The sequence below is a fragment of the Saccostrea cucullata genome, unplaced genomic scaffold (assembly GCF_032062105.1).
Source record: "Saccostrea cucullata isolate Sc308-1 unplaced genomic scaffold, CSIRO_AGI_Scuc_v1 ctg878, whole genome shotgun sequence".
Taxonomy (NCBI): Eukaryota; Metazoa; Mollusca; class Bivalvia; order Ostreida; family Ostreidae; genus Saccostrea; species Saccostrea cuccullata.
In genome coordinates, this window is record NW_026924258.1 from 206,494 (window position 1) to 231,764 (window position 25,271).

Sequence of the window (25,271 nt, forward strand, 5' to 3'; positions counted from 1 at the left end):
GCACTTAAGCTATTATTAATCTTTAGAGTTTCCTTCTTAAAACTTAGCCTTGCATGTATTTACACATGTAGGTAAAATCAAACATGATACGCTTTTGTGTCGACGCTGTTTGTTTATGGGTAGTAAGGACCAATGACCTCATGATTTGATGTCACAGCGTATACAGGCTATGATCCATGACATGTCTTGGATACTAAGTATGCAACTTTTTTCTGTATAATAATACCCTTTGGTCGTCTTCATTACCTTATTTGCACAGAAACATCTATACATGTACTTGCGTTAACTCACCTGTGTTGTTTTGATCAATCCGGAATGTTTTTTTTTAATTTTTTTATTTTTTTTATTTTTACAAAATTTATGAGAAGGTTATTTATTTCTCTTTTTATGTAGAACGGTAAATTATTAATTCACGCACTATTTTCCCGTATTTTGTGCAGGAAATTAAACATTCCAGTCAAAAGGAAGGTGCCTTTTCGTGGTCATGATTATTTCTAGAAATATATTGGTCAAAATATATCAAAAACGTGAAACTAGCGTTACACTTATTTACATTGTGTTTATCATGTGTTTATATAATGTTCTTTTTCTGTAGATAAAAGGAACACATGTTCTTTGCATTTTTGAGTAAAAAATATTTTCTGCCAAAATGTCTTGATAACAATATCTAAAACAAGGCATGTCTAGTAAGTGCATTTGATAACAACATTTAAATAAAATATTCTGTAAATTACTGCCTTAATATAAAACATTCAAAGTAATATGAATCTTAACATATGAAAGACGTGTTTGTGTGATAAAAAGCTGTGATAAAGGATTCATTTATCAAACGAAATAATGAAATTGGCATTGATGAAAAATGAAATATATCTCCGTACATAAAATTAGGACCAATTAGATAACCTACATTCAGCTCGACATGGATAAATTTATCGTTTTAATCTTTGACCTTAGACTTTGAGGTTTTTCATCCTGTTTTTTAAGGATTCCTTAGAATATATGTTGAATCACGTTTTGTCCGCCGTCACGTTATGTCCTCGGTCTTTTCCGGAAAAATCGTCACACTATGTCCACCGCTACAAACTGTCCGAAAAATGATGGGGAATACTTAAAGATAGTCTGAAACATATGGAAAACAAATAAAGAATAAATATCCGAAACATCAGAGGTGGGATCAGGTGCCATGGAGGAATGAGCATCCCCTGCTGACCGGTCACACCCGCCGTGTGCTCCTTGTCATGATCGGGAAATAACGGAAAAATCTGTCGTCAATTCAGTGTATAAATAATGGACTAACAATTGGTATGATGAATTGTATGTGCTGACAGTGTCATTGTATCGACCATAGAACTATCGAAATGATAACTTTAAACAACACCGCTGTTATTCTTTTGCATCAATTTATTTGTCTATAATTTACCTCTTTTGGAAATTGTTCATACATAGAGCATCAAATCTTATTTCGATTTAATTGCTGGCGCTGATTTTTGCAATGGAATTTTTACAATTAGCCATATGTTTCCAATGATGTGGAGGTCAGGTGACTGTGATTGCCAGTCAAGACAATCTAAATCATTCTCATGTTTCCAAACTGTAGTCCATTGTAAGGCATGGCAGGGGGCATTGTCATCCTGGAATAAAAATGACGAATTTCTGACAACTTTCTTGACAACTGTTTTGCAATGACTGTTCATAGATATTCATCGAAGATCTCTATATTGATTTGATATCACTTTCTGAGTATCATAAAAAAAAATCACCAAAAGTCCGAAACTTTATGATTTTTAAAAATATATTTCCACCATTATACGCGGCGTTTTCGATTCACCTATCAGGGTGTGATATTTGATAAAACAATTTTAGTAACATGTTTAAGCTGACTTTGAAATATACTTTTAATTACTAATAAATATAATAACATTTAACATCTTGAAAACTGTAATTATGATAATTACCATGCAACTCAACGTGTCAATTTAAGCAAATTTACTCAACCTAACATGAGTGTTTTTATCTAAGCAATCTGTCACTCATGCTCAGAATTGTGCTAATTACCATTGTTATATTTCATTATTTATATGTTACATGTAATATTGTTAATCAGTTAACTCCTAGGCTTCGGATTGTCCGGGTGCAATTTTTGGATTTCCAGAATTCACCCTACCGACCTAAGTTTATAAAAAAAAGCTATTTCATCGTTAGCATTTTTATGTTTTATTGTTGCCGGAAAGTTTGACACTTATTTTCCCCGATGATACACCTCTGACGCAATGAGGTTCTGCCTTACTTTGTGCTTATGAATTCCATGAGAATCGAGTTTCCTCTGAATAGTCCTAACAAACAGACCTTTTGTGAATAGCATGTTGGTTATAATAATCCACAATTTAACTCAAAGTCTGTCTTCTTTTCTTCTTCATTGTTCGAATCAAAATTCTGTCATCATTATCAAACTCTTCCTACATCTATTGGAGCTCATTTCTACATTTTCCCTATTATTATATTTCTTCACAAGCCTAGAAATTGTAGATATATTCACAGAAAATGTTTCTGCCAAATCAATTTGTTTTTCACCTCGACAAATCTAAATTAATACAACTTTTATTGCTCTTTTGAGATTTCTTGTTGTCTTCTCTCTATTGTTTAAAAAGTTGAAACAAGGGAAGCAATTAAAATTGGGTGCAAGGGGAAATCATACCCATATAATTCTACTAGCCCAGTTGTTTTTTTAAAGTGTGCTAATTTAGGATTACGTATAAAAATGCACAGAGAATAAAAAACAAGCAACAGGAACTTTGTGAAAAGTTGCATCAATTTTGGTGCGTCAATGCAGTGTAAAGCTAAGATGATGGATGAATAAACACATAAACGAAAAAAAAAAATCAGTTTTTTTTAAGTACACATGTAACTAAGTAAGAGCCAGGTCGATATTTTAAATTTAATTTTCTTACTTTACTTTTGTGCATCACATTTTATGTTTTCACTATAATTGATTTATAATTTTACTTGAAAGTGTTACTTTCTTACATTTTGTTTTGAAAACAGAAAACAGTTAAAAAGATAAAATTTTATTCATATCTTATATGGAATTTATCTCACAAAAAAACCCCAAATTTAACAAGATAACAATTTCTATCAATCCATCCCGACCCTGCCACTTTCTCAACACAGTGTTCGATCTTCCCAGAATTATTGGGTTCGTTCTTACGCCAATTCGTATAAGTTGGTTTCTCTCCAGTGGAGATGAAGACAAAGTCATTTTCCTTTACAATATCTGTCAGTCCAGTCCATAAAACATGAAAGCTTGATTAAAGAAAGATACAAAAATAATTTTGACAAGGGGCTGAATGTTTTTTTCTTCTCTTCCTTTTTTATGGACAAAGCTACCTCTAGTCTTTAACTGCAGGTCCACCCAATTCTCTTCATGTGAACTCTTTAATTCAAGAATGTGTGCACCAGCTCTGTTGCAATAATTCTATTGCAGTAAAAGGAAAAAAAGGTTAACTTGAAAGAAATAAGATTGTATTTAAACAATATTTTCCCAAATAAACATTCTTTTTTTTTTAATTAATTTTTTTAATCTGAGTGTGTACCTACAACCGCATCTTTGAAAATTACTGCTTTGTTAACAAACAAATAGCAGCTTCTTTCGAACTGAACCCATCCGTTTTAACATGTCATTGCACCAACGTGGTTTGCTGAAACAAATAGATAGACACGTGATTACATTATACCTGCATGGTGTCAAGGATGCTTAATAAAACATGTATTGGAAACATAGGGATTCAATTTCGGCTATTTGGTCTACGTTTTTTGAATATTTAAGAAAACTGCTAGCTTGATCAGCTAGGCAATGAAAATAAAAGAGACATGGAATAGATATTTTAAGCATAATTCAAAAAATATAGCTGTTTTTAAGTAAATATCATTATATCACAACGATTTGAAAATTCAAATTATGCAAATGGGTTAATGATAGTACTCAAAGTGTATATCGTGATCGATTTACGTGTATCTTTTAAATTCGAGGCATGAAAATTAAATATTATTTAACAATTAATTTTTTCATTTGTTTTTATATCAAAATTGTAGCAATTAAGACTTTATATGTTTACAACATATATTTTAACTTTCATATCAATTATGTTGAATCATTCCTTCAATTTCTGGTCGAAGGAGGCTTAATGTTTCAGGCTGAAACCTATTATCATATTAATTTTTAAACATATATAATTCATAAGCTTTTCATAGAATACTGATAAAAGAAAAGGTCTTATTCTCTTTTTTCTGGTTTCAATTTTAAAATGTTTTTAAAAAAAATGTAGTGGTTTTATTGTAAGTTGAAGAAAAAGAAATAAATAATTAACATAATCAAAAGGAAAAAAATCTTCAATTAGAAATAGTATATGAAGTGTGTTATATTGCCGAAGGGTAAGCAATGCATTTTCAATCGCCTGCATTGAACGAAAACCGGAGCTAATATATTTTTTTCCACTATAGAAGAGATACTCTTCTTAGTGCGCTCTTTTGTAAATTGCTGTGGATTTTATATACATCAATAGTAGAAATGACATCGATATCAGTTTATATCTATATTGATAGTATGTATCTATTTATCTGATGGTACCATCTAAATACAATACACATGCTTTTGAACAATACACATGCCTATGAAATGTATTTTTATTAATGGATTATAAATGATTTTTTTGGTTCTCTATTCTTGAATTGGAATTACAGATACATTTAACATTTAAAATTAGAAATGAGTTTGACATCACAGTTTTGCACTATCCGCAAACCATGCTGTCTCAGTCAGACGACCAAACGGGCACATGGTGGATAAAACTTATTGTTGAGAAACTAAATCTCACCGTACTAAACACCTTGATTTGTCAACGGATAAATGCTGTAGACATTACTTATATTGGAAATATTGTTCTAATATGCTTCATTCCATCTGCCTCCTGTTAAGAGTTCTTGATTAACACTTTAGCTTTTTCTAGTAAAGTAACACGTGGCTTAAGAACATATAATGTGATTAACTTTATATTTTTAAAAACATAGACAAGAGCACGTCATAGCTACTTTATTATCAAGTTTTATGAACTTCCACAATAAATTTTAGTTTAAGTTGGCGGTAGAATAATATTGTAGAACTAAATAATAGAGCAACAAGATAAGATGTGTTTCTGAAACATTGTTGCCCTCTAATGGCAGCATTGGGTTGATTAAATTTTACTTTAAGGGACATTAAATATATTGGTAGTCAAATTTGGGTCTTCGCATAAGAAATACAATTGTGAAATAAGAAATCCCTAGCACCACCTGTTCAAAAGTTATGACCAAGGAAAAGTATTTAAAATGTATGTCAAACTCCAAGGCCAAAAGGTAAAAGTAGTCGGTTTTTGAAAAACGTCTTGTCACAAGGATTTCATGGGCGAAGCATGAAAGCCCTAGCCCTTACCGTTCAAAGTTATGGCCAATGTTTAAGTTTTTTAATAGCAGGTCCAACTCCAAGGTCAAGTCAAAAGGTAAAAATTCTTGGTTTCTAAGAAGGTATTGTCATAAGGATTAATTATTTGAAGTATGAAAGCCCTAGCTCTAACCGTTCAAAAGTTATGGCCAAGACTAAAGTTTATAAAAGTGGGTCAAACTCCAAGGTCAAAGGGTCAAAATTCTTGGTATCCAATGAAATGTCTTCTCACAAGAATTGCAAAAAAAAAAATTCAAGCATGAAAGCCGTAGCCCTTACAATTAAAAGTTATGGCTAAGATTAATGTTTTTTATAGGTACGGAAATCTCTACGGGTCAAGGTCTAACGGTCAAAGTTGTTGGAATCAAATGAAATCTTGCCACAAAAAATGTATATTTGAAGTATTGAAAACGTAATATCTTCCGTTCGAAAAATTTATCCAAAGAAAACGTTTGAAATTTTTGTTTCAAAGTGGGTCAAAATCCAAGGTCAAGGTCAAAAGGTCAAATTTGGTGGTACAAAAACAAAGTTCTAGCCACAAGGAATACACATAATTTTGCTATAGGCAAGATTCAAATTTTCGCGGATAAAGACAGACAGACAGAAAGACAGGCAGCTAGACAGACAGACAGACAGACGAACACTATTCACCCCTGAAGCTTCGATGTATCCATTGCTCTTCATATTGATGAATTTATCTCTCTTGGGCTATTTTGATGCGTGTAGCCCTTAACGGCTTGGACTTGTCAACTGTTATGGATTGATACGGAAGAAATCTATCACTGAAAAATAGATCTGATGGTCAACGTTTAGCACAGCTTTTTGACATGGATTAGTGAAAAAACTCGTAAAGGAACTTTTTCAAACTTGAAACGTTTTTAAGGTGTGGGTTGGGTATGGTTTGTTACATATCTATATTAACTAAAGTAGAAAAATGCATGGAATGAACTAAATTCAGAGAAAGGGGGAGGAGCAGCCAGAGAAAAAAAATCAACTCCCTGAAAAAAAACTTACATGTAAGTAGCCAAACTTGCAAATAATATATTACGTGAAGTGAAGGGGTAATTTGTTCCAGTACTAAATTTTATTGTAATTCATTACCGCATTTTTGTGTTAAGAAAATAAGTGATGCTAAGTCCTTTACATTAAATTTTCGAATAAGGGGATTTTTTTTTCAAATGGTCTATCTTAAGTTTGTTTGAATTTTTTTATCGTCTATTGTTTAAATGTGAGAAAACCTTTCCACCAGGATAAAACTTGCACATAACGTTAAGTTAAGATGAACTCAGAAAGACTTCTGAATAGTACACAAACTTATGAATAAAAGACTTTATATAATGAAAAATGCACACCACATAATGACTAAAGTAAACACCATAACTACAAAAGTACATCACATAATGATAAACGCACTTCACATAATGATAAACGCATTTCAAATAATGATAAATGCACATGCATCAAATAATGACAAAAGTACATTACACAGTTATACAAGCACATAATGACCTATGTTTACAACAATATGACAAAAGCCATTATATATTGACAAAAAACACGTCAGAAAGAGATAAATGAACATTAAGAATTTAATTTTGTCATGATAAAACAATCCACGCTTAGCATATTAATGCAACAATCACTAAATGCATGTAGATATCAATTTGTTTTATTTGTCCTAGGTTTGTTAGTGAATTTTTCAAAAAAATAGAGAATAACAGGTATTTAAAAGTGTGATTATTAGAATGGATTTATACCATGTTACATTGTTAAAAGATTATGGAGAGGAAATTAATAATGTGTACAGAACTAGTTTCCAAACCTTCTGATTTATTCAATGAAATTGTTCAAAACAAAAGATTTATTTAGAATTCATTCATTCAAACTCCATTGATACGGCAGAAAGACATTATCCAGTTGAAACGTTTTGACTGAATGTTATGGCCTTGGTTATTTTTAAAAACTTTTTCATTCCTGCTCCTGCATTTTAGTAATAAAGTATTTTTCTTCCGCAAACTTATACTGATATTTTTTGGCGGAATTGAGTAAATGCTGATAATAAAACATTTATGACGTGCCCTTGTGTATGTTTTTAAAAATATATAATAAATCATCTTATTTGTGCTCAAACCACGTGTTACATTACTAGAAAATGTTAGGTTTTTTTTATCAAGAACTCTTAACGGGAGGCAGATGGAAAGAAGTACAGTGAAACTTCTCCAAACCGGCCCCCTTGGAAACCTTATAAGTCCCGGCAAAATTCTTAACATTTCTTAACACATAAACTCTCATAAAACCGGCCACCCCTGAAAACCGGACAACGGCCACTTTTCCAATAACAAAAGTTAAGAAACATAGGAAATTACCCCTCATCATACCGGCCACTTTTTGATTGCAAGAAATTTAACTGTCATTAGCCGGAGGGGTTATAATGACTGGCCGCAGGTGTGAAAAACAGCCTACCCACGAGAAGGCACAGGTGTGAAAGACAGAATATGGCCTCAATAGGTTTTCTGTTGTTTAGCCGTCTTGAAGGGGTAGTCATCATCCCAGACTACGTAAATGGCCGGTCTAATTTAAGCTGTGTACATATGATTAACATCAATTAAACTTGAATTAATAAAATATCAAGCAACTAATAAATTTAAATCACAGAATGAATCAACAAATTATCGCACGCCATATTGCATCATCTTTTTTAATATACATAAGCGGCCTTAAAATTGGGCACTGTTAAAAAATGCTAAAGAAAAAAATGTTTATCAAAACATAAATTTCATAATGAGAATAACAGAAGTTTTGCTCAGAAATGTTTTATTTATTTACTTTTAAATGAAGTACAAACGATTTTTTAAATGACATAAGCGATACACAGATATACATGCAGTATACTGTATAGAGTTCAGTTAAGGTAAAAGGTCTGGGGGGTTTTTCTTCGCATATGCTTAATAAAGTAACTTTCCATGTTTTTTTATTTCTGTTCTTATTTTTTAATTTCTTTTCATAAAAATCGACATGTATGTAGAATTTATCCTCACTAATAATAATTTTCATTTTTTTCAGACCTTAAGAATACATTACGTGTCTGCCGATAATTAATTACATGTAGACATTAATTATATATTTTTCCTCGCATCTGTCATAGTTCTGTATAACTTCAGTATGTTATATTCTCGGGAAACCGGCCACCCCTCTAGTCCGGCCATTTTATTCAGTCCAGCAGCTGGCCGGTTTAGAGAAGATTTACTGTATTATAAATAAGAATAATATAAGCAGTGTCTGTAACATTCATCCTTTGACAAATCAAACTCTGTAGTACGGTGAGATTAAGTTATGAAACAGCGCGTTTTAACCACCATGTCAAAGAAATGGTTATTTTTCTTGATAATCTCTGTCCTGACAACCTTTGCCAATACAAAGCGAGGTAAATCTTTATTAGATATACAGATTTATTGATTGAAATTGTATGTATATAAACATTTTATTTTTAAACAAAAGATTAGTAAAAAATCCTTTCTGTCGAAGCAGAAATCAAGGGGAAATACAAATTAAGTGGATCAATTTTTCTTTCCTTTAATAATGAATCTTAACGGTATCATTTTGGCAACCTTTATTTCTATTGTGCTATTTTATTTTAAACTGTTTTGCTTTGACGTTAGACATTATCCCGTCATAGCATATTTTACATACAGTTTATTATTCAGAAAAGGTTATCGCACTAGCCAAAAAATGTTTATATTTATTTTATCATATTAAAAAAAAAAGATATCGGTTCTTACATTAAATAGATGCACATTTAATAATTAGTTTATTTTATAGCTTTCCAATTTTTACGGTATGTACACATGTATTGCGTTGAAACGGTTTAGGCAGGTTTTTTTTAATAAGTCACGTCATTAAAGAGCCTATCATTTGCAGCTTGCGAGCCTGGATAGATTCCATATAGTGACCATTTCTACTATTTTTCTAGGACATCAGCAACGTTAAAGGAGGCAGTTTTAAGTTCTTGTAATAATTTTTAATTAAATTTTGTTATTGTTGTTGTTATAGTTGTCTAAAAATTACGCAATTTTCCGTCTCCAGTTGCGATGTGACAAAAGAATCGTGCTTTTTCCAATTTTTAACCATATTCATACTCTGAAATATTTTAAAATACACATTTTTGCTGACATATATTTTATCTATGCTGATAAAATTCAATGATCGACCGAGTAATTTGCCCGGAAACATGGAGAATCCAAACTTCACTTAGACTTTCTAAAGTTTCGTATTTGTCACTCAATATCTCAAAAATATCTCTAGAAACCTATGGATATATCTGCTTTAAGGTATGTGGGACATACTAAATTAGAGATATGCAAAATGTGGAAAAAATTGAACAACAGGTATTTTTTTCCAGTTAAAAGTCCTTCGTCCCCTAAATTCCGACTTATTAATTAATGTATGTTTATGAAAGCCTATTAGTGACATGCAAAAAATCTGGCTGCTACAACATTTTTTTTATAGGCAATTATCTTTCTTTCAAGCGCCCGCCAGATAAAATATACTTTCTTTCTATATGGCTCGTACCAGCTTTTGTTTCTGTTCAAAAACGTTCCTTATTGTTTGCCTTATCCAAAACAAAAGGGATTATACATGGATTTTTCAAACCCTTTGAAATGATTTCGATGTCTTCAACGCAGGAAATGTTTCGTTTGTTTGAAAAAAAAAAACACGTCAAAGCCTTGTTGTGAAATTGAAGTATCAGAGTTTGATATTTGATGTTTTATAAAAACATTCTTTTCAAAAATTGCCTTTTAGATTTTTTTAAAAATACCTTATTAAAATATATGTCTTTGTCCATAGAAGTAAACAATTAGAAATGTTCTTTGTTTGAACATATTATGTTGTAAAAATTCTAAAGAAATGGTTTGAACCATTTGTGTTAAACACACAAGTAGAATGTGTTTACTCCAATTTAACCTCATGTCTGTTATGTTATGAATTTCAATGAATTTAAGTCAAGCTGTACATTTACATTAATTAAATAAATCTGCGTTCAGAATAGAATTGATTGCTAACGTTATATACCGTAATTCAAGTATGAAAGCCGTAGCCCTTACAATTAAAAGTTATGGCTAAGATTAATGTTTTTTATAGGTACGGAAATCTCTATGGGTCAAGGTCTAACGGTCAAAGTTGTTGGAATCAAATGAAATCTTGCCACAAAAAATGTATATTTGAAGTATTGAAAACGTAATATCTTCCGTTCGAAAAATTTATCCAAAGAAAACGTTTGAAATTTTTGTTTCAAAGTGGGTCAAAATCCAAGGTCAAGGTCAAAAGGTCAAATTTGGTGGTACAAAAACAAAGTTCTAGCCACAAGGAATGAACATAATTTTGCTATAGGCAAGATTCAAAGAACAAGGTTCACTTTCGCCTTATTTGGCCCTGTGAATATCTGAAAAACTGAAACTGCATAGTTTTAGTTAACAATGCATTAAAATATCACTGAGATCTTTGGTGACTGCGATCCTTTGAAAAATGACGTCATTTTCTTTTTAGTCAATGCATTATGACGTCACGAAATGCGTCAATTTCCTAATATTCCGAAAAAGTCTACAAAAACGGCCAATTTTTAAAGTTATTTTTTGATATTTGATATAGAGCGCAACCTCTGATCTAAAATATGCAACTAGTAAATGATAGAACTGTTTCTGGGGATTCATGGACATGTTTTATTTTTTAGATCAGAGGGTGCGCTCATATTATTTTTCTTCACTGAAAGTACTCAATTATACCTGTTTTCCTAAAAATTCAAGAACATTGCAATTTCATAAAGCCAGTTCTCCAAGACCTGGACTTTGAGGAGAATTTTTTAAATAGGATATGAAAGCACCAAGTCTCTATTTTATTTTAATGCTTCAAATAGAAAATCAAGTGTTGATCAATTAATTGGTATATCTACAGGGCCATTTTATGCATAAAGTGAACCGACTTCTTTTCGCGGATAAAGACAGACAGACAGAAAGACAGGCAGCTAGACAGACAGACAGACAAACACTATATACCCCTGAAGCTTCGATGTATCCATTGCTCTTCATATTGATGAATTTATCTCTCTTGGGCTATTTTGATGCGTGTAACCCTTAACGGCTTGGACTTGTCAACTGTTATGGATTGATACGGAAGAAATCTATCATTGAAAAATAGATCTGATGGTCAACGTTTAGCACAGCTTTTTGACATGGATTAGTGAAAAAACTCGTAAAGGAACTTTTTCAAACATGAAACGTTTTAAGGTGTGGGTTGGGTATGGTTTGTTACATATGTATATTAACTATGCTAGAAAAATGCATGGAATGAACTAAATTCAGAGAAAGGGGGAGGAGCAGCCAGAGAAAAAAAATCAAGTCCCTGAAAAAAAACTTACATGTAAGTAGCCAAACTTGCAAATAATATATTACGTGAAGTGAAGGGGTAATTTGTTCCAGTACTAAATTTTATTGTAATTCATTACCGCATTTTTGTGTTAAGAAAATAAGTGATGCTAAGTCCTTTACATTAAATTTTCGAAGAAGGGGATTTTTTTTTCAAATGGTCTATCTTAAGTTTGTTTGAATTTTTTTTATCATCTATTGTTTAAATGTGAGAAAACCTTTCCACCAGGATAAAACTTGCACATAACGTTAAGTTAAGATGAACTCAGGAAGACTTCTGAATAGTACACAAACTTATGAATAAAAGACTTTATATAATGAAAAATGCACACCACATAATGACTAAAGTAAACACCATAACTACACAAGTACATCACATAATGATAAACGCACTTCACATAATGATAAACGCATTTCAAATAATGATAAATGCACATGCATCACATAATGACAAAAGTACATTACACAGTTATACAAGCACATAATGACCTATGTTTACAACAATATGACAAAAGCCATTATATATGGACAAAAAACACGTCAGAAAGAGATAAATGAACATCAAGAATTTAATTTTGTCATGATAAAGCAATCCACGCTTAGCATATTAATGCAACAATCAATAAATGCATGTAGATATCAATTTGTTTTATTTGTCCTAGGTTTCTTAGTGAATTTTTCAAAATAATTAGAGAATAACAGGTATTTAAAAGTGTGATTATTCGAATAAATTTATACCATGTTACATTGTTAAAAGATTATGGAGAGGAAATTTATAATGTGTACAGAACTAGTTTCCAAGCCTTCTGATTTATTCAATGAAATTGTTCAAAACAAAAGATTTATTTAGAATTCATTCATTTAAACTCCATTGATACTGCAGAAAGACATTATCCAGTTGAAACGTTTTGACGGAATGTTATAGCCCTTGTTTTTTAAAAAACTTTTTCATCCCTGCTCCTACATTTTAGTACTTAAGTATTTTTCTTCCGCAAACTTATACTGATATTTTTTGGCGGAATTGAGTAAATAATGATAATAAAACATTTATGATTTATATAGTAAATCAAGTTATAAGTTCTCAAACCATGTGTTACATTACTAGAAAAAAGCTAGTGGTTTTTATCAAGAACTCTTAACGGGAGGCAGATGGAAAGTAGCATTATAGATTAGAATAATATAAGCAGCACCTGTGACATTTATCCTTTTACAAATCAAATCCTATTGTACGGTGAATATTTAATTATTAAATAGCGCGTTCTCTCCACCATGTCAAAGAAATGGTTAATTTTCTTGATAATCTCTGTCCTGACAACCTTTACCAATACACGGCAAGGTAAATGTTTATTAGATATATGATCTTGTTAATTGAAATCGTATGCTTATCAACATCTTATCTAAAAAAAAGACTACATAATGTAGTAAAGAATCCTTATGGATTTGTCGAAGCAGAAACTGAGGGGAAATACAAATTAACTGGATCAACTTTTCTTTCCTTTAATCATGAATCTTAACCGTATCGTTTTCGCAACCTTTATTATTCGTTTCATTTTAAACGAAGATTTGTTTTGACCCAGCACGCTTAGCCATTATACAATTAAAGCCTTGTTTACATGCAGTTTCTTTATCATTTAGAAAAAAGTTGTCCCACTTGCCAAAAACGTAAATCTGTGTTTTATAATATTAAAATAGATATATTTTCTTACACTAAAAAGACGGCATTTAATAATTAGTTACGTATTTTATAGTGTTCTAATTTTTACGACATGAATTGGGTTGAAGCAGTTTAGGCTTTTATTTTATGTTACGTCATTTAAGCGCCTATTATTTGCAGTTTGTGAGAGTGGCTGGATTCCATATGGTGACCATTGCTACTATTTTTCTATGACATCAGCAACGTTAAAGGATGCAGTTGTGAGTTCGTGTCATAATCTCTATTCATAGCATTACCGTTACTTCCCCTAACTTTCTGATAATTTGAAGAAATTGTAAATAAGCAAAAACAATCATAATTCACCTGGTCTAAAGACCCCTTGTGGATTTGACGCTAGTACATGTAATTGATTGATATTTAGTTCCGAGTTTTAGCTTATCGGTTATGTAGATTGTCAGCTCACCTGAGCCGAAGGCTCAAGTGAGCTTTTCTGATCAAAATTTGTCCGTTGTCTGTCGTTGTCGTTGTTGTCGTAGTCGTTGTTGTCGTTGTCGTCGTCGTTTACATTTTCATCTTCTTCTCAAGAACCACTGAACCAATTTCAACCAAACTTGCCACAAAGTATCCTTGGGTAAAGGGGATTCAAATTTGTTCAAATGAAGGGCCACGCCCTTTTCTAAGGGGAGATAATTATGAATTTGAGAAAAATTAATGCCATTTTTAAAAAATCTTCTTCTCAAGAACGACATACCAGAAAAGATGAAACCTATGTGGAATCATCCTCAGGTAATGTCGATTCAATTTTGTTCATATCATGACCCCCAGGGGGTAGGATGGGGCCAAAATGGCCGACCAAAAATTAATTCTCATAGGAATATAAAGGGAAACCTTTTAAAATCTTCTTTTCAAGTACTTCAAAGCCATGATTAGTAATATTTATGTAAAATTATCCTCAGGTAGTGTAGATTCTAGTTTGTCCAAATCATATGTGGTTTTTCCTAGCTGATGTGCTCAGGTGAGCGCTGTGGCCCCTGGGCCTCTTGTTTTATGTGGCTTGTAAATAACTGTAATATTTGCATAACAAATACAATCTCAATGAACATGAATCTAAAATGTATCATACATGAAAACATTCTAAAATCGATATTTTCGATTTTCTTGATATTGTGTAATCGAGTGAATGCCTTGTAAGGAATTAACTTATGAAAGTTGAATCTAGAACATTTATAAATACTTCATGATTCATGGAAGAAACATATAATAGTAGTACACAATTGGTTAACATTTAAAGCTACATTTTCAGACAAAATGTTATGGAATGAGTTCAACTTTAGTGGAACCGAATGCAGTTGCAGAGCAAAGATGAATGATCGTCCAGGGTGTAGTAAGAGGTGAGATAAATTTTTTTGTTCTTTGAGGAATTTTAGTTACATATAATTTCAATCGATATGAATTTCTTACGTTATAACGTATTACTCTATGTTTACAAAAGCCTGTAGTTGTCATCTTAAAAAAGCATCGTTAGAGGTCTTTTATTTACAAAATCTGATTTTACATTAAATTTGCTTTTAATGTATTAACATGTACATGTGTGTTTATGAAAGCCTGTTAGTGATATGTAAAACAGGAAGCCCAGGGGCCACATCGCTCACCTGAGCAATTTGCTAGGAAAAAGCACATATCAGATCAGAACTGAAAGTTTACTGAGTTGGGGGGGGGGGGGGGGGGGGGCTTGACTTTTAACCTCCTAGGGGGTCATGTTTTAAACAAGCTAGAATCTACACTACCTGAGAATGATTCCATATAAATATCACTTTGCATGGATTGAAGTACTTGAAAAGAGGATTTTAAAAGGTTTCGCTATATGTACCTATGTTAAACTTTGATCGGCCAATTTGGCCCCACCCTACCCCAGGGGGTCATGATTTGGACAAACTTGAATCTACACTACCTGAGGATAATTTCACATGAGTTTAATCTTTCCTGTCTCAATGGTTCTTGAGAAGAAGATTTTTAAGATTTTTCCTTTATATTCCTATGTAAAACTTTGATCGGCCATTTTGGCCCCAACCTACCCCCGGGGTCATGAATTGAACAAACCTGAATCTACACTACCTCAGGATGAATCCACATAAGTTTCATCTTTCCTGGCCCAGTGATTCTAGAGAAGAAGATTTTTAAAGATTTTTCCTATATATTCCTATGTAAAACTTTGATAAAACTTGAATCCCCTTCACCCAAGGATACTTTGTAGCAAGTTTGGTTGAAATTGGTCCAGTGGTTCTTAAGAAGAAGATGAAAATGTTTACAACGACGACGACAACGATAACGACGACAACAACGACAACAACGACGACAGACAACGGACAAATTTTGATCAGAAAAGCTCACTTGAGCCTTTGGCTCAGGTGAGCTAAAAAGGTTTGGATGCCACCACATATTTTTTGATGGCAATTATATTTTTTTGAGGCGCCCGCCATATAAAAGAATTTTTCTAAGTGGCAACTACCAGGTTCTGTTTTTCCCGCGTGGCGCAGTGGTTAGAGCGTCTACTCTAGAGTCGCGATGTAAGGAATTGATCCTTACGTTGCGGCTTCGAATCCCATTCTGGGACGAGGAGATCGGTCCATCGGATGAGACTGTATAAACTGAGGTCCCGTGTTGCAGTAGGTGCTAGCACGAATAAGATCCCTCACTGTTCGATGGTCATGAGTGCCAAGTGCATGAAAAACTTTGTAGCTCTCCACCTGCAAGTGGTCGCGTCTTCATATAAGTGAAAATTTTCGAGAGGGACGTTAAATAATATACAATGAATCAATCAACTATAAATGTTTAATTACTTAACTGCTTGTTAACCTAATCTAAAGCAATAGGGATTTAATATGGATTTTAAAACCCGTTTAAAGCATTTCAAAGTAACCAACCTATGACATTTTTCGTTTGTTTGCAAGAAAACATAAGATGGGGCTTAAAAAACGCCATAGCCTTGTTATAAAATTGAAGTATCTCAAGTTGAAATTTGACATTATATAGAAACATTCTTTTAAATATTCTCTTTTCTATTCTTGTTAATACATATATCTCATTAAAATATCTTTGTTCAAAGAAGTCAACAATCAGATATGTTTTTAGTTTGAACATATTTTATTGAATGAACACTATACAATTTCACCATGAAATGCTACAACTGTCAATGTCTGTATAGGAGGAAAAAGAAAAAAAAAAGATATACAAACATGTTTGTTTAAAACATACATTCTCTACACATGATAAATGTATAACTATCTAGAGTTTGAGTGTTATACTGTAATTACTTTTATCTACCAGAATCTTGTACAGTAAAAGTTTGCACTGATTGAAAAAAATGATTGATTTCTACATTTTTTGACTCATCTCCCCCACAGATGTAAGTAACAATCAATAATAATTAAACATTTGGTTAAGTTAAAAATAATAGATATCTTAATACAAGTAGTTTCTCTCTAGGATATTGGTACTTATTGCAAACAAAGAGAAAATGATATGGATCTTCAGGTGTACCTCATGAACAATAAGGACTTTCGATAATGTTTCTTTTACAAAGATCATTATTTAAAATGCAGTTGTATCGTAGTTTAGTATGTATGATGTTAAGTCGTCTATTTACGATGGGAGAAATAAGAAGGTGGTCTGCTGGTTTTCTATGCTTATTGTTTTTTAAAGCTACTAAAAGATGGGCTGTTTCCTGTGGTTATAATAAAATTATTCCATTGGTTTATAGTATAAGGAACGAACAATTTCATTAATATTTCAAGTCTACATCTAGGAAAAGTGAACTCTTTATTACGTGTGTCTTTATTTGATTCAATACTTCCTGTTTAGGAAAAAAATACTTTTTTAAATAATCGGGTACCCAGTTGTGATGTACTTTAAACATGGTATTTAGTTTTGCTACCTTACACCTTTATGCAAGAGTTATCCATCCTGTTTCTAAATCTCATGTATCTTCATATGATCTTCTATTTGATTTGTTTTGGTAAAGCTCTTTGCTTTTGAAAATGGAGTTGACTGCATGATATGGATATAACAAGAATATGTCAAGTGACAGTGCTGAATTGGCTAATTTAATTATTTCTATTATTTCTGCAGTTAATAATGCAGAACAATGACATTCGAAATGGTCTGTGTCATTTGAACTGGTTGAAACGTTCTCAAAAATTTAATATGAATTGAAAGTAATATGCTTCTTTTTATCCTAATGTAGCAACAAAATATGCACTGATCCATTTCTGACAACATTATATGCAAACTTAAAAGATATAATTCAGATTAAAAACAATTACATCTAATGTCAATGTATTAGAACTACCTACACTATTTATCAAGCATTTTGTTTTATTTCAAGCATTAAAAACCTATGGATATGCGTCACCGATTTGCTTCAGAACCACAGTTTTGTTTATATTTCTAACGGTTATAATGTTCAAGAAGATGACAATAACTGGGATAAAGGACAGCCTGACCCTGACAACACAGAACACTGCGTTGCCCTCCCTGCTGGGTACAAAGGATGGCATGATTATCCCTGCGATTCGATGTTTCATTTTGTGTGTAAGAGACGGAAAATTTAATAACGACCGGCTTTATAAACTTTAACATGTACATGTAGACCGTTCACTGTAGCTCAGTCAGTAGAGCACTCGCTCCGTGATCGGGAGTTCGTGAGTTCGTATCTCGGCCGCGACTGACCCAGTCAATAAAATGGGTAGCAAGTGTTCCTTCGCCATGCGCTCGGTATTTTAAAGTGAAAGTTGAGGGTCCTTCGGATGAGACCTTGTAATTAAAAACCGAGGCCCCGTGTCAGCGGCAGGCGTTGGCACGATAAAGATCCCTCACTGCTCAATGGCCTTGAGGGCCGAGTAAAGGTCAAAATTTGAAGCCCTTCACCGGCATACGGTGACGTCTCCATATGAGTGAAAAATTCTCGAGAGGGACGTTAAACAATACACAATCAATCAATCAATGTACATGTAGATATATATTTGATGAAAGAAAAAGAAGAAATAAACTGTTAGTCTTACATATTATATATTCAGAATTGTTCGTATCTAGGGGACTAAAATAGAAAGGAAATTTTTGTCCCTTTTTTCGCCCCTGTCGCCCTAACTTCTGATAGGCGACATTATAAAAGGAGATAACTATAAGAACATAGTAATATATCTTTAACAAAGTGTGACGGGCAAAATTACTTGCACAATTCATAAAACGAAAATAAAGCGGGACGAAAATAAGTATTTTTACAGTAGATATTTACAAAGGAGATAAGTATGGTGTTCAGTACTTTACAAGCATATTCACAGATGTGTGGTCCGGAAATATGAACACCCCTTCATATGTCATTCAAAAGTAATCACCATAGATAAAATCACTTTGTGCATATGCAGTCATGCTTGGAGAGAGTCTGAAAGAAAGTGGTACAATTATCCGGACGATTTGTTGGGAACAGAGAAGTCCGGATTAATGAGGCGATATTGTATATATTCTTCTGAAAAGAGGTAAATTTTGACTTAGGTTCACGGGTCTCTTGAACTATAGGGATATCAGTATATTTTTCCATTAATTTCATAGCACATACGTTCATGTACGTTTCCTCTATTTTCTTTTGATCATCATTTCCGATTCCGTAAGATCTTTCCCCTGAACAATGGTAGGATACCAAACAAAATTTATATGATCGACATAAAAAGGAGCATTAAGATTTGTCCATGTACAATAATCAAACCACCATCCAGAACCACAAAATGCCCCACATCCGTGTCTGTTGTCGTGGTCAAATGTGGAAAAGGTCTGATTTACTACATTGTAACCTCTAAAGGCGTCATCTACAAGGAATATAAATATATATTCAGTTAATAAATGTAGTAGTGAAATTTTCCTTAAATCCTCCTCCTCCTCTGAAAGAAAAAAGAGTAAGGTTTAAAAAACATTCCTAGATCTGAATTTTTGTACAAGTAAAGATTCTTTTATTCGAGTATAGATTTTAATATACCTACGGAAGAAAAGAAGGAACAACGAAAACATTTATCACTTAAGATTTTTTTCTGATTTTATATCACTGAACACAGATTTATTTTCACCTTATACTATTCGCGCCCTTTCACTTAATTTTGACCCATTTAAAATTTGCCCAATCTCATTTCTGTTTTGAAAAAGAATATTTTTTTACCCGGTTTTCAATTCGCCCACCTTTGAAAAAGTCAAAGTGACGAAAATTAAACGGGGGGGTGGGGTGGTTAATGGCATATAGTGTGCCATTTATTTATTACTTACATTCACCTTGGCAAGCTTAAATTATTATTAGAATCAAAGTTATACTCACCTATGTTTCCTATTTTGGTGCCTAAAGACAACCTATAGCTATCATTCTCAGAAGAGATGGAGAACTGGTCGTACTTTACTTCAAAGTTCTTGTTATTTGTACTTTTCATTTTTAGGTACAGATCGTTTTGGAAGGTAGTGGTTAATTTATGAATGACCTCATTTCCTTGATAAAGAGAGATACATATTATTAGTTTCATTTATATACAGATGGAAACAAAGAAAAAACTAAAAATGAAGAAGACAACAACAAAACTATTAAAAAATACGCATATTTTGCTTTTGGAATAACAGACTGAATTTGACATGAATTCATATTTGATTTACCAGTAAATTGCTTTTAGATCCCTTTGAGCCTTGACAATAACGGTGTTTTTTTTCTATCATCGATAAAATTTACGGGTTGAAAATATTTATTTTGAACTTATTTCAAAAAGATGTTACGTAATCTTAAGAAAGGTTGAATCTGAGAAGAAAAATATAGTACTAAATTCATTTACATTGAACTCTTGCTGATAGTCAAAAGGTGAATCAATATCTGAATTTAAAGTAGCATTAGCTGACACAAAGCTGGGTTGAGCTCTTTTAATCTAAGGTATTTGATTTTACCTAAATTTTATTATAAACTTAAATATTGTTTTTGAAAATCATAACAGGGGGTATCTTGATTGCTAAAACAGGCTATTGAAAAAAAAAAAAAAAACAGAAGAAAAAGAAAAATGTTATCAAAATTTTATGTAACTCTGTTTTGAATATAAATAGATAGTTGTATTTGTACGAAAAATTGCATGTGAAAAACCTTCTTTGGGAAATATTTATTACTATTTGACTTTTCCTGAGAAGAACTTTGTACCTACTGGACAACTTTTAAGTGTTTGTTTACGCTATTTTTATCAGTCTACATGTGTGTAACTAAGACCTCTGACAAAATGTTATATTCTAATCGTAACTCCCTGCAGAAATTCACTTTTTAATATAGTTGCAAATTATTGGCCTACATTACATGAGGAACTGTGTGCAATGTTAATTGTAATAATCAATAACAGTCGTACAGATGTACATCTAAATTAACATAATAAGAACATGTGTAGATTATCTCAATTATCTTGAATAGACAAACAGTTACAAAGAGGTTTGTTTAAGGAATTCACTGTCAAGTTAGTATAGAATGCCAGGGCATCAACGATAGCGTGAAACTTGGGATAATTTGCATAATGGGCGAAGCGAGTTATGCATAAATTAGACAGTGACTCCTTATATTTCTATTTCATTATGAAATAAAATTGTAGAATTAGATTTTAAAAATGTAGACATTTAAATTATACGAGACTCCCATGCCAATTTTCAATAGTCTTCGCCCACTGATTTCAAACACAAAGGCACCCGCACGAGATTTACCTGACCTTAGCTATATTTGGCCTCCTTAGCGTCAGACATAGAGACAGATGCAGACAAAATTTGCATGCATAGTAGGCTTCCTTAGCTCCTGACCTATCGATCTGCCTAATTTACCTTCCTTTAGAATTTATCAAGAAATCAACTCTTCTAACTTTGAAAAAAGAGTTATCACAAAAAAAAGAAATGGAAATATTATAGGATAACATGTACAATTTACTCCGCCTATTCAATTTTTGTTGAAAATTTTTATGTTAATGTACCGACCAAGCCAATAATTTCCATTAACATCCCCAAAACCTCGTTTGTATTCATCCCAGGTTGTGTTGAAATTTACACGGGGAATATCTCGATTCCTGTGCTGAATGACCTAAAATAAAATTATATTTCAAACTCACAGAGTACTTCAAGAATATCATTATCCCTGAAAAATGTTGAAGTCATAAATATGCCATTAAAATATATTATAACTATTGAACACATCAAATCTGTATCTTAAAGAAAATATTAAAACAGGAATGTTGAGAATTAATATCAGCTGTATCTTAAGATATGATATATCATTACCGTCCAACCCCCTCCTGATGATTTCATGTCACATAACACCTGAACGGAAGTAAAGTTGTTGTTATCAACGAAGGGGAATATTTCATAAATTCCAGTCTTTCTTCTACCCCAGTTGTAGATGTCGTAACAGTCAAACGGAACATGGCAATCTGCATCAACGACAAAAAGTATCAAGTTGTGAAATTTTATAATTTACAGCTGTTACAAAAAAAATTGCGTATGTGCTGAGACATATTCGAATGTTCCCATTTCCAACCATGTTTCGTTTAAGAATTTAAATATGATACATCTTATGTTTAAAACAATTCAAATAAGTCTCCTGTGAATCTACTGCTGATTATTATATAAAAAAAAATTGAGAAATAGTTTTGAAATTAAAATCGAGTAAATTACTTTAAAAAAAATGTGAGTTTAGGTGTGCTTTATGTAGCGATCATTAACTGTGATAAAGCCATGAGAACAATCCTACTCCAGGAACCTTGACAAAAATCCTTTGATTTGTATAAAATTGTATTACTCTTTCGTTTCGTAACCCTTTTGATGATAAATATCATTAAAGACACATACGGAGATTGGCACATCCGTAAAAGGGCATCGATACTAGTATACAGTTATTGTGATTAAAATTCGAAAAAGACAGTGACCTTAAATGCATAAATACGAGGGTTGATCCAAAAGCAATGTCACTGTGTTAAAATCTTTATAATTTGACGTCATATTATCAAACATAATGCTCTGAAAGATGCATAAACATAATCTAATCAAAATTGAAATTTCATTTAATAATGTTTAAATGAAACCATTTTACAGATGTTAAAAACATTAAACACAAAGGGTGTCGCCGCGTCACTAAACTAAACGTCACGTTTTAAAAGTGTGTTAGAATGAAAAAAGACAAACACAATAAAAAGCATCTAAAAAGCGTCTAATCGCCTAATATTTTAAAAGACAAAGTTAACGATATGTTCTAGTCTTTAGTTTAAAATTCAATGGCGGCATTTTTTGTTTATTTCTGATGTATTGCAGGAAGGAAATGTCAAAATGGAATAAAACGCCGAAACGAGTTGTAATACAATTTTCCTTCAAAATCGGGAAATCGCCAGTAGACACAGTTACGATGGTAAATCTGACTCGCAGAGGAAAGGATGTGAACAAGAGACTTGTTCATAGATGATTTCAGAGATTTTTGGTGGGTTATGGGTAATTTAAGTGATCAGCTAAGGACAGAAAGACCGAAAGATAGGAGGTCGAATGGAAACGTTCAATGGCGTCGACGTTGTCAAAAAAGAGATTCGTGTCACGCGGTTCGAGTGATATGAGAAACTTTTAAGTTTGTCTTATGGTATTCAAACAAATTTGATGAAGGACTTAATTATAAATAGAGTGTACAATTTATGCCAATAATTCTTAAAGAAAGTAAAATATGTGAATGTGTTTGTGAATATCATTTTTTAATTAAATGATGGACAAACGTTTTAAAAGTCTGTGACGGCGCATATCCGTCATGTGACGTTATTTAGGTGCGGCAGCGACCATAATCGCACTTTGTTTATAATTGGACATTTCAAAAAGTATAAATCATTTTAATTTGAATTTTTGAGGACTGATTTGAAAAAAATATAGCTTCCATCATGTATAATTTTGTTAATTTACGTAAACTAGAAGCAATTTTATCGAAGTTGTGACATTACTTTCGGATCGACCCCCGTATTTGTCTCTATACAGGATAAGGCATTAAGTCATGCCGAGAAAACTACCAGAAGAAAATTTGATAAGTTAATTTTATTAATCGAGATAGATATTATTGTATCTTAACACAACCAGAAATGTTATCTTGACTTGACGAGGTAACTATTTTGACGCATTGATGCTTACAAAAATTATGTAAAAGGCATAAAAATGCTACCAAAGAACACATACGTACTTTTCGAGAGCTTTTTGAGCAGACCTCTGATTTCCTTGTTTTCCTGACGAAGTTGATCTACTTCACTCTTAAGCTCTGTCTGTTCGTTTGAAACTGTTCTACAAACTTTTAAAAATTCCATTATCTGTCCAAAACTGATGCACTTATCTTTTTCATTTAAATGAATATACTGGGAACTTGAAAACAATAAGGCAGACATGAAAAAAGTTATCCATAAAATTGCCATGGTTTTAACTCTTTTGGATATTTAGGTAGAAAGTTCCCTGAATATCCAAGTATAAAAAGTTGATAAACTGGATAAATATTTTTATATTTCCTTATATCATATTTCAGCCGAATATCTTTTCATCGGTATCGCTTTAATAAGTCAGCTTGAATAAATATTTCACATGCACACAATATATTCAATTGCTTTATATATATTTACATATTTCATACTTTTTTAACTTCCTGATAAATGATAAATTATGCGCTTAACCCTATCAAATACTTTGAATTGTAATGATATATAGTCTAGGATCATATGTATTCTAAAAAAAACAAACAAAATGGCGGCGATGTAAACAAAACTTGCCCACTTTATAATCATCAAATTTTTAATTTATCAAATTTGCACTAAGCTTAATATTTTGTAAGATTGCCTTTTGAATTGAAGCAGAATGTTTTCCCAGACCTGTCGAACGGCTACTGCAAAGTCATCGGTGGTCCCAAGATGATCATTGATATTAAGTTCGTCTTTAATTTTTCCTGCAATTTTCCATAAAATTTTAATCAGGGCATTTTGCTTGCTATTCAAGTGTCAATATTCTCTATCTAGTCACGAAATCTTTCACTACTTTGGCTCTATGCAAAGGCGCATTGTCGTCTTGAAATACATACAGATTGTTAGGGAAATGCCTGGCAACTTCAGACCATATATTGCTATCGATGATTTCAATGTATTTTTCGGCATTTACATTACCGCCAACAACACATAAAGTACCTAAACTTATACATCCCCAGACAATCAAATCACGGCGGCGTCAAGGAGGGATGCAACGCAAGGGGGGATCCCATTTTTCGCCGCCATTTTGCCACATATACACGCGTTGTTCTCCTTCAATTATCACCATATATTATATGTTTTACGGTGTGGCCGTTTCGGTGAGCGCTGTTATACAAAACACTTGAAAAATTGATCAGCCACTTCAATAATCAAGCCGTACGAGACATCTCGACTAGCTGTGACGTCATATGACGTCACGGAGCTCTTCAGAGCCTACGGAGACAGCCGAACGTCTGGTTGAAACTACAGACCTAGTACAATTTTGGTCAAAAAACATTGCCGAGTTATTTTTTTATTTCTTAGAAAGTTTTCTACGAACTGAAAGCCATCTATACTTTACGTATTTATTTATTTATTTATTCGCACAAAGGACATTGGTTAGTAAAGGAATTCTGAGAACGTTTCACACAAAATTTGCTAGGGGTATGTACAGATTT

General features: G+C 32.4%; 1 protein-coding gene and 1 long non-coding RNA gene across 2 annotated transcripts; one reads left to right on the forward strand and one right to left on the reverse strand.

The window, feature by feature from the left end:
- The first annotated feature begins 8,830 nt into the window (after positions 1 to 8,830).
- Positions 8,831 to 18,156, forward strand: LOC134266052 (lithostathine-1-beta-like). The gene is made up of 4 exons (XM_062748282.1): positions 8,831 to 8,897; positions 13,727 to 13,810; positions 14,850 to 14,937; positions 17,931 to 18,156. The coding sequence occupies exons 1-4, from the start codon at positions 8,831 to 8,833 to the stop codon at positions 18,154 to 18,156; spliced, it is 465 nt and encodes a 154-aa protein (XP_062604266.1).
- Positions 18,157 to 19,331: 1,175 nt separating this feature from the next.
- Positions 19,332 to 21,668, reverse strand: LOC134266056 (uncharacterized). The gene is made up of 3 exons (XR_009991884.1): positions 21,566 to 21,668; positions 19,905 to 20,069; positions 19,332 to 19,407 (listed from the first exon to the last, which is right to left on the reverse strand). It is a non-coding gene; the product is annotated as an uncharacterized LOC134266056 (long non-coding RNA).
- Between the last annotated feature and the right edge of the window lie 3,603 nt (positions 21,669 to 25,271).

What these genes read in the sequence shown, in the direction of transcription:
- LOC134266052 (XM_062748282.1), top strand. Translation starts at nt 8,831, where the DNA reads ATGTCAAAGAAATGGTTATTTTTCTTGATAATCTCTGTCCTGACAACC. An exon ending in CTTTGCCAATACAAAGCGAG is followed by an intron (nt 8,898 to 13,726) that starts GTAAATCTTTAT and finishes TATTATTTGCAG; the next exon opens with TTTGTGAGAGTGGCTGGATT. An exon ending in GTTAAAGGATGCAGTTGTGA is followed by an intron (nt 13,811 to 14,849) that starts GTTCGTGTCATA and finishes CTACATTTTCAG; the next exon opens with ACAAAATGTTATGGAATGAG.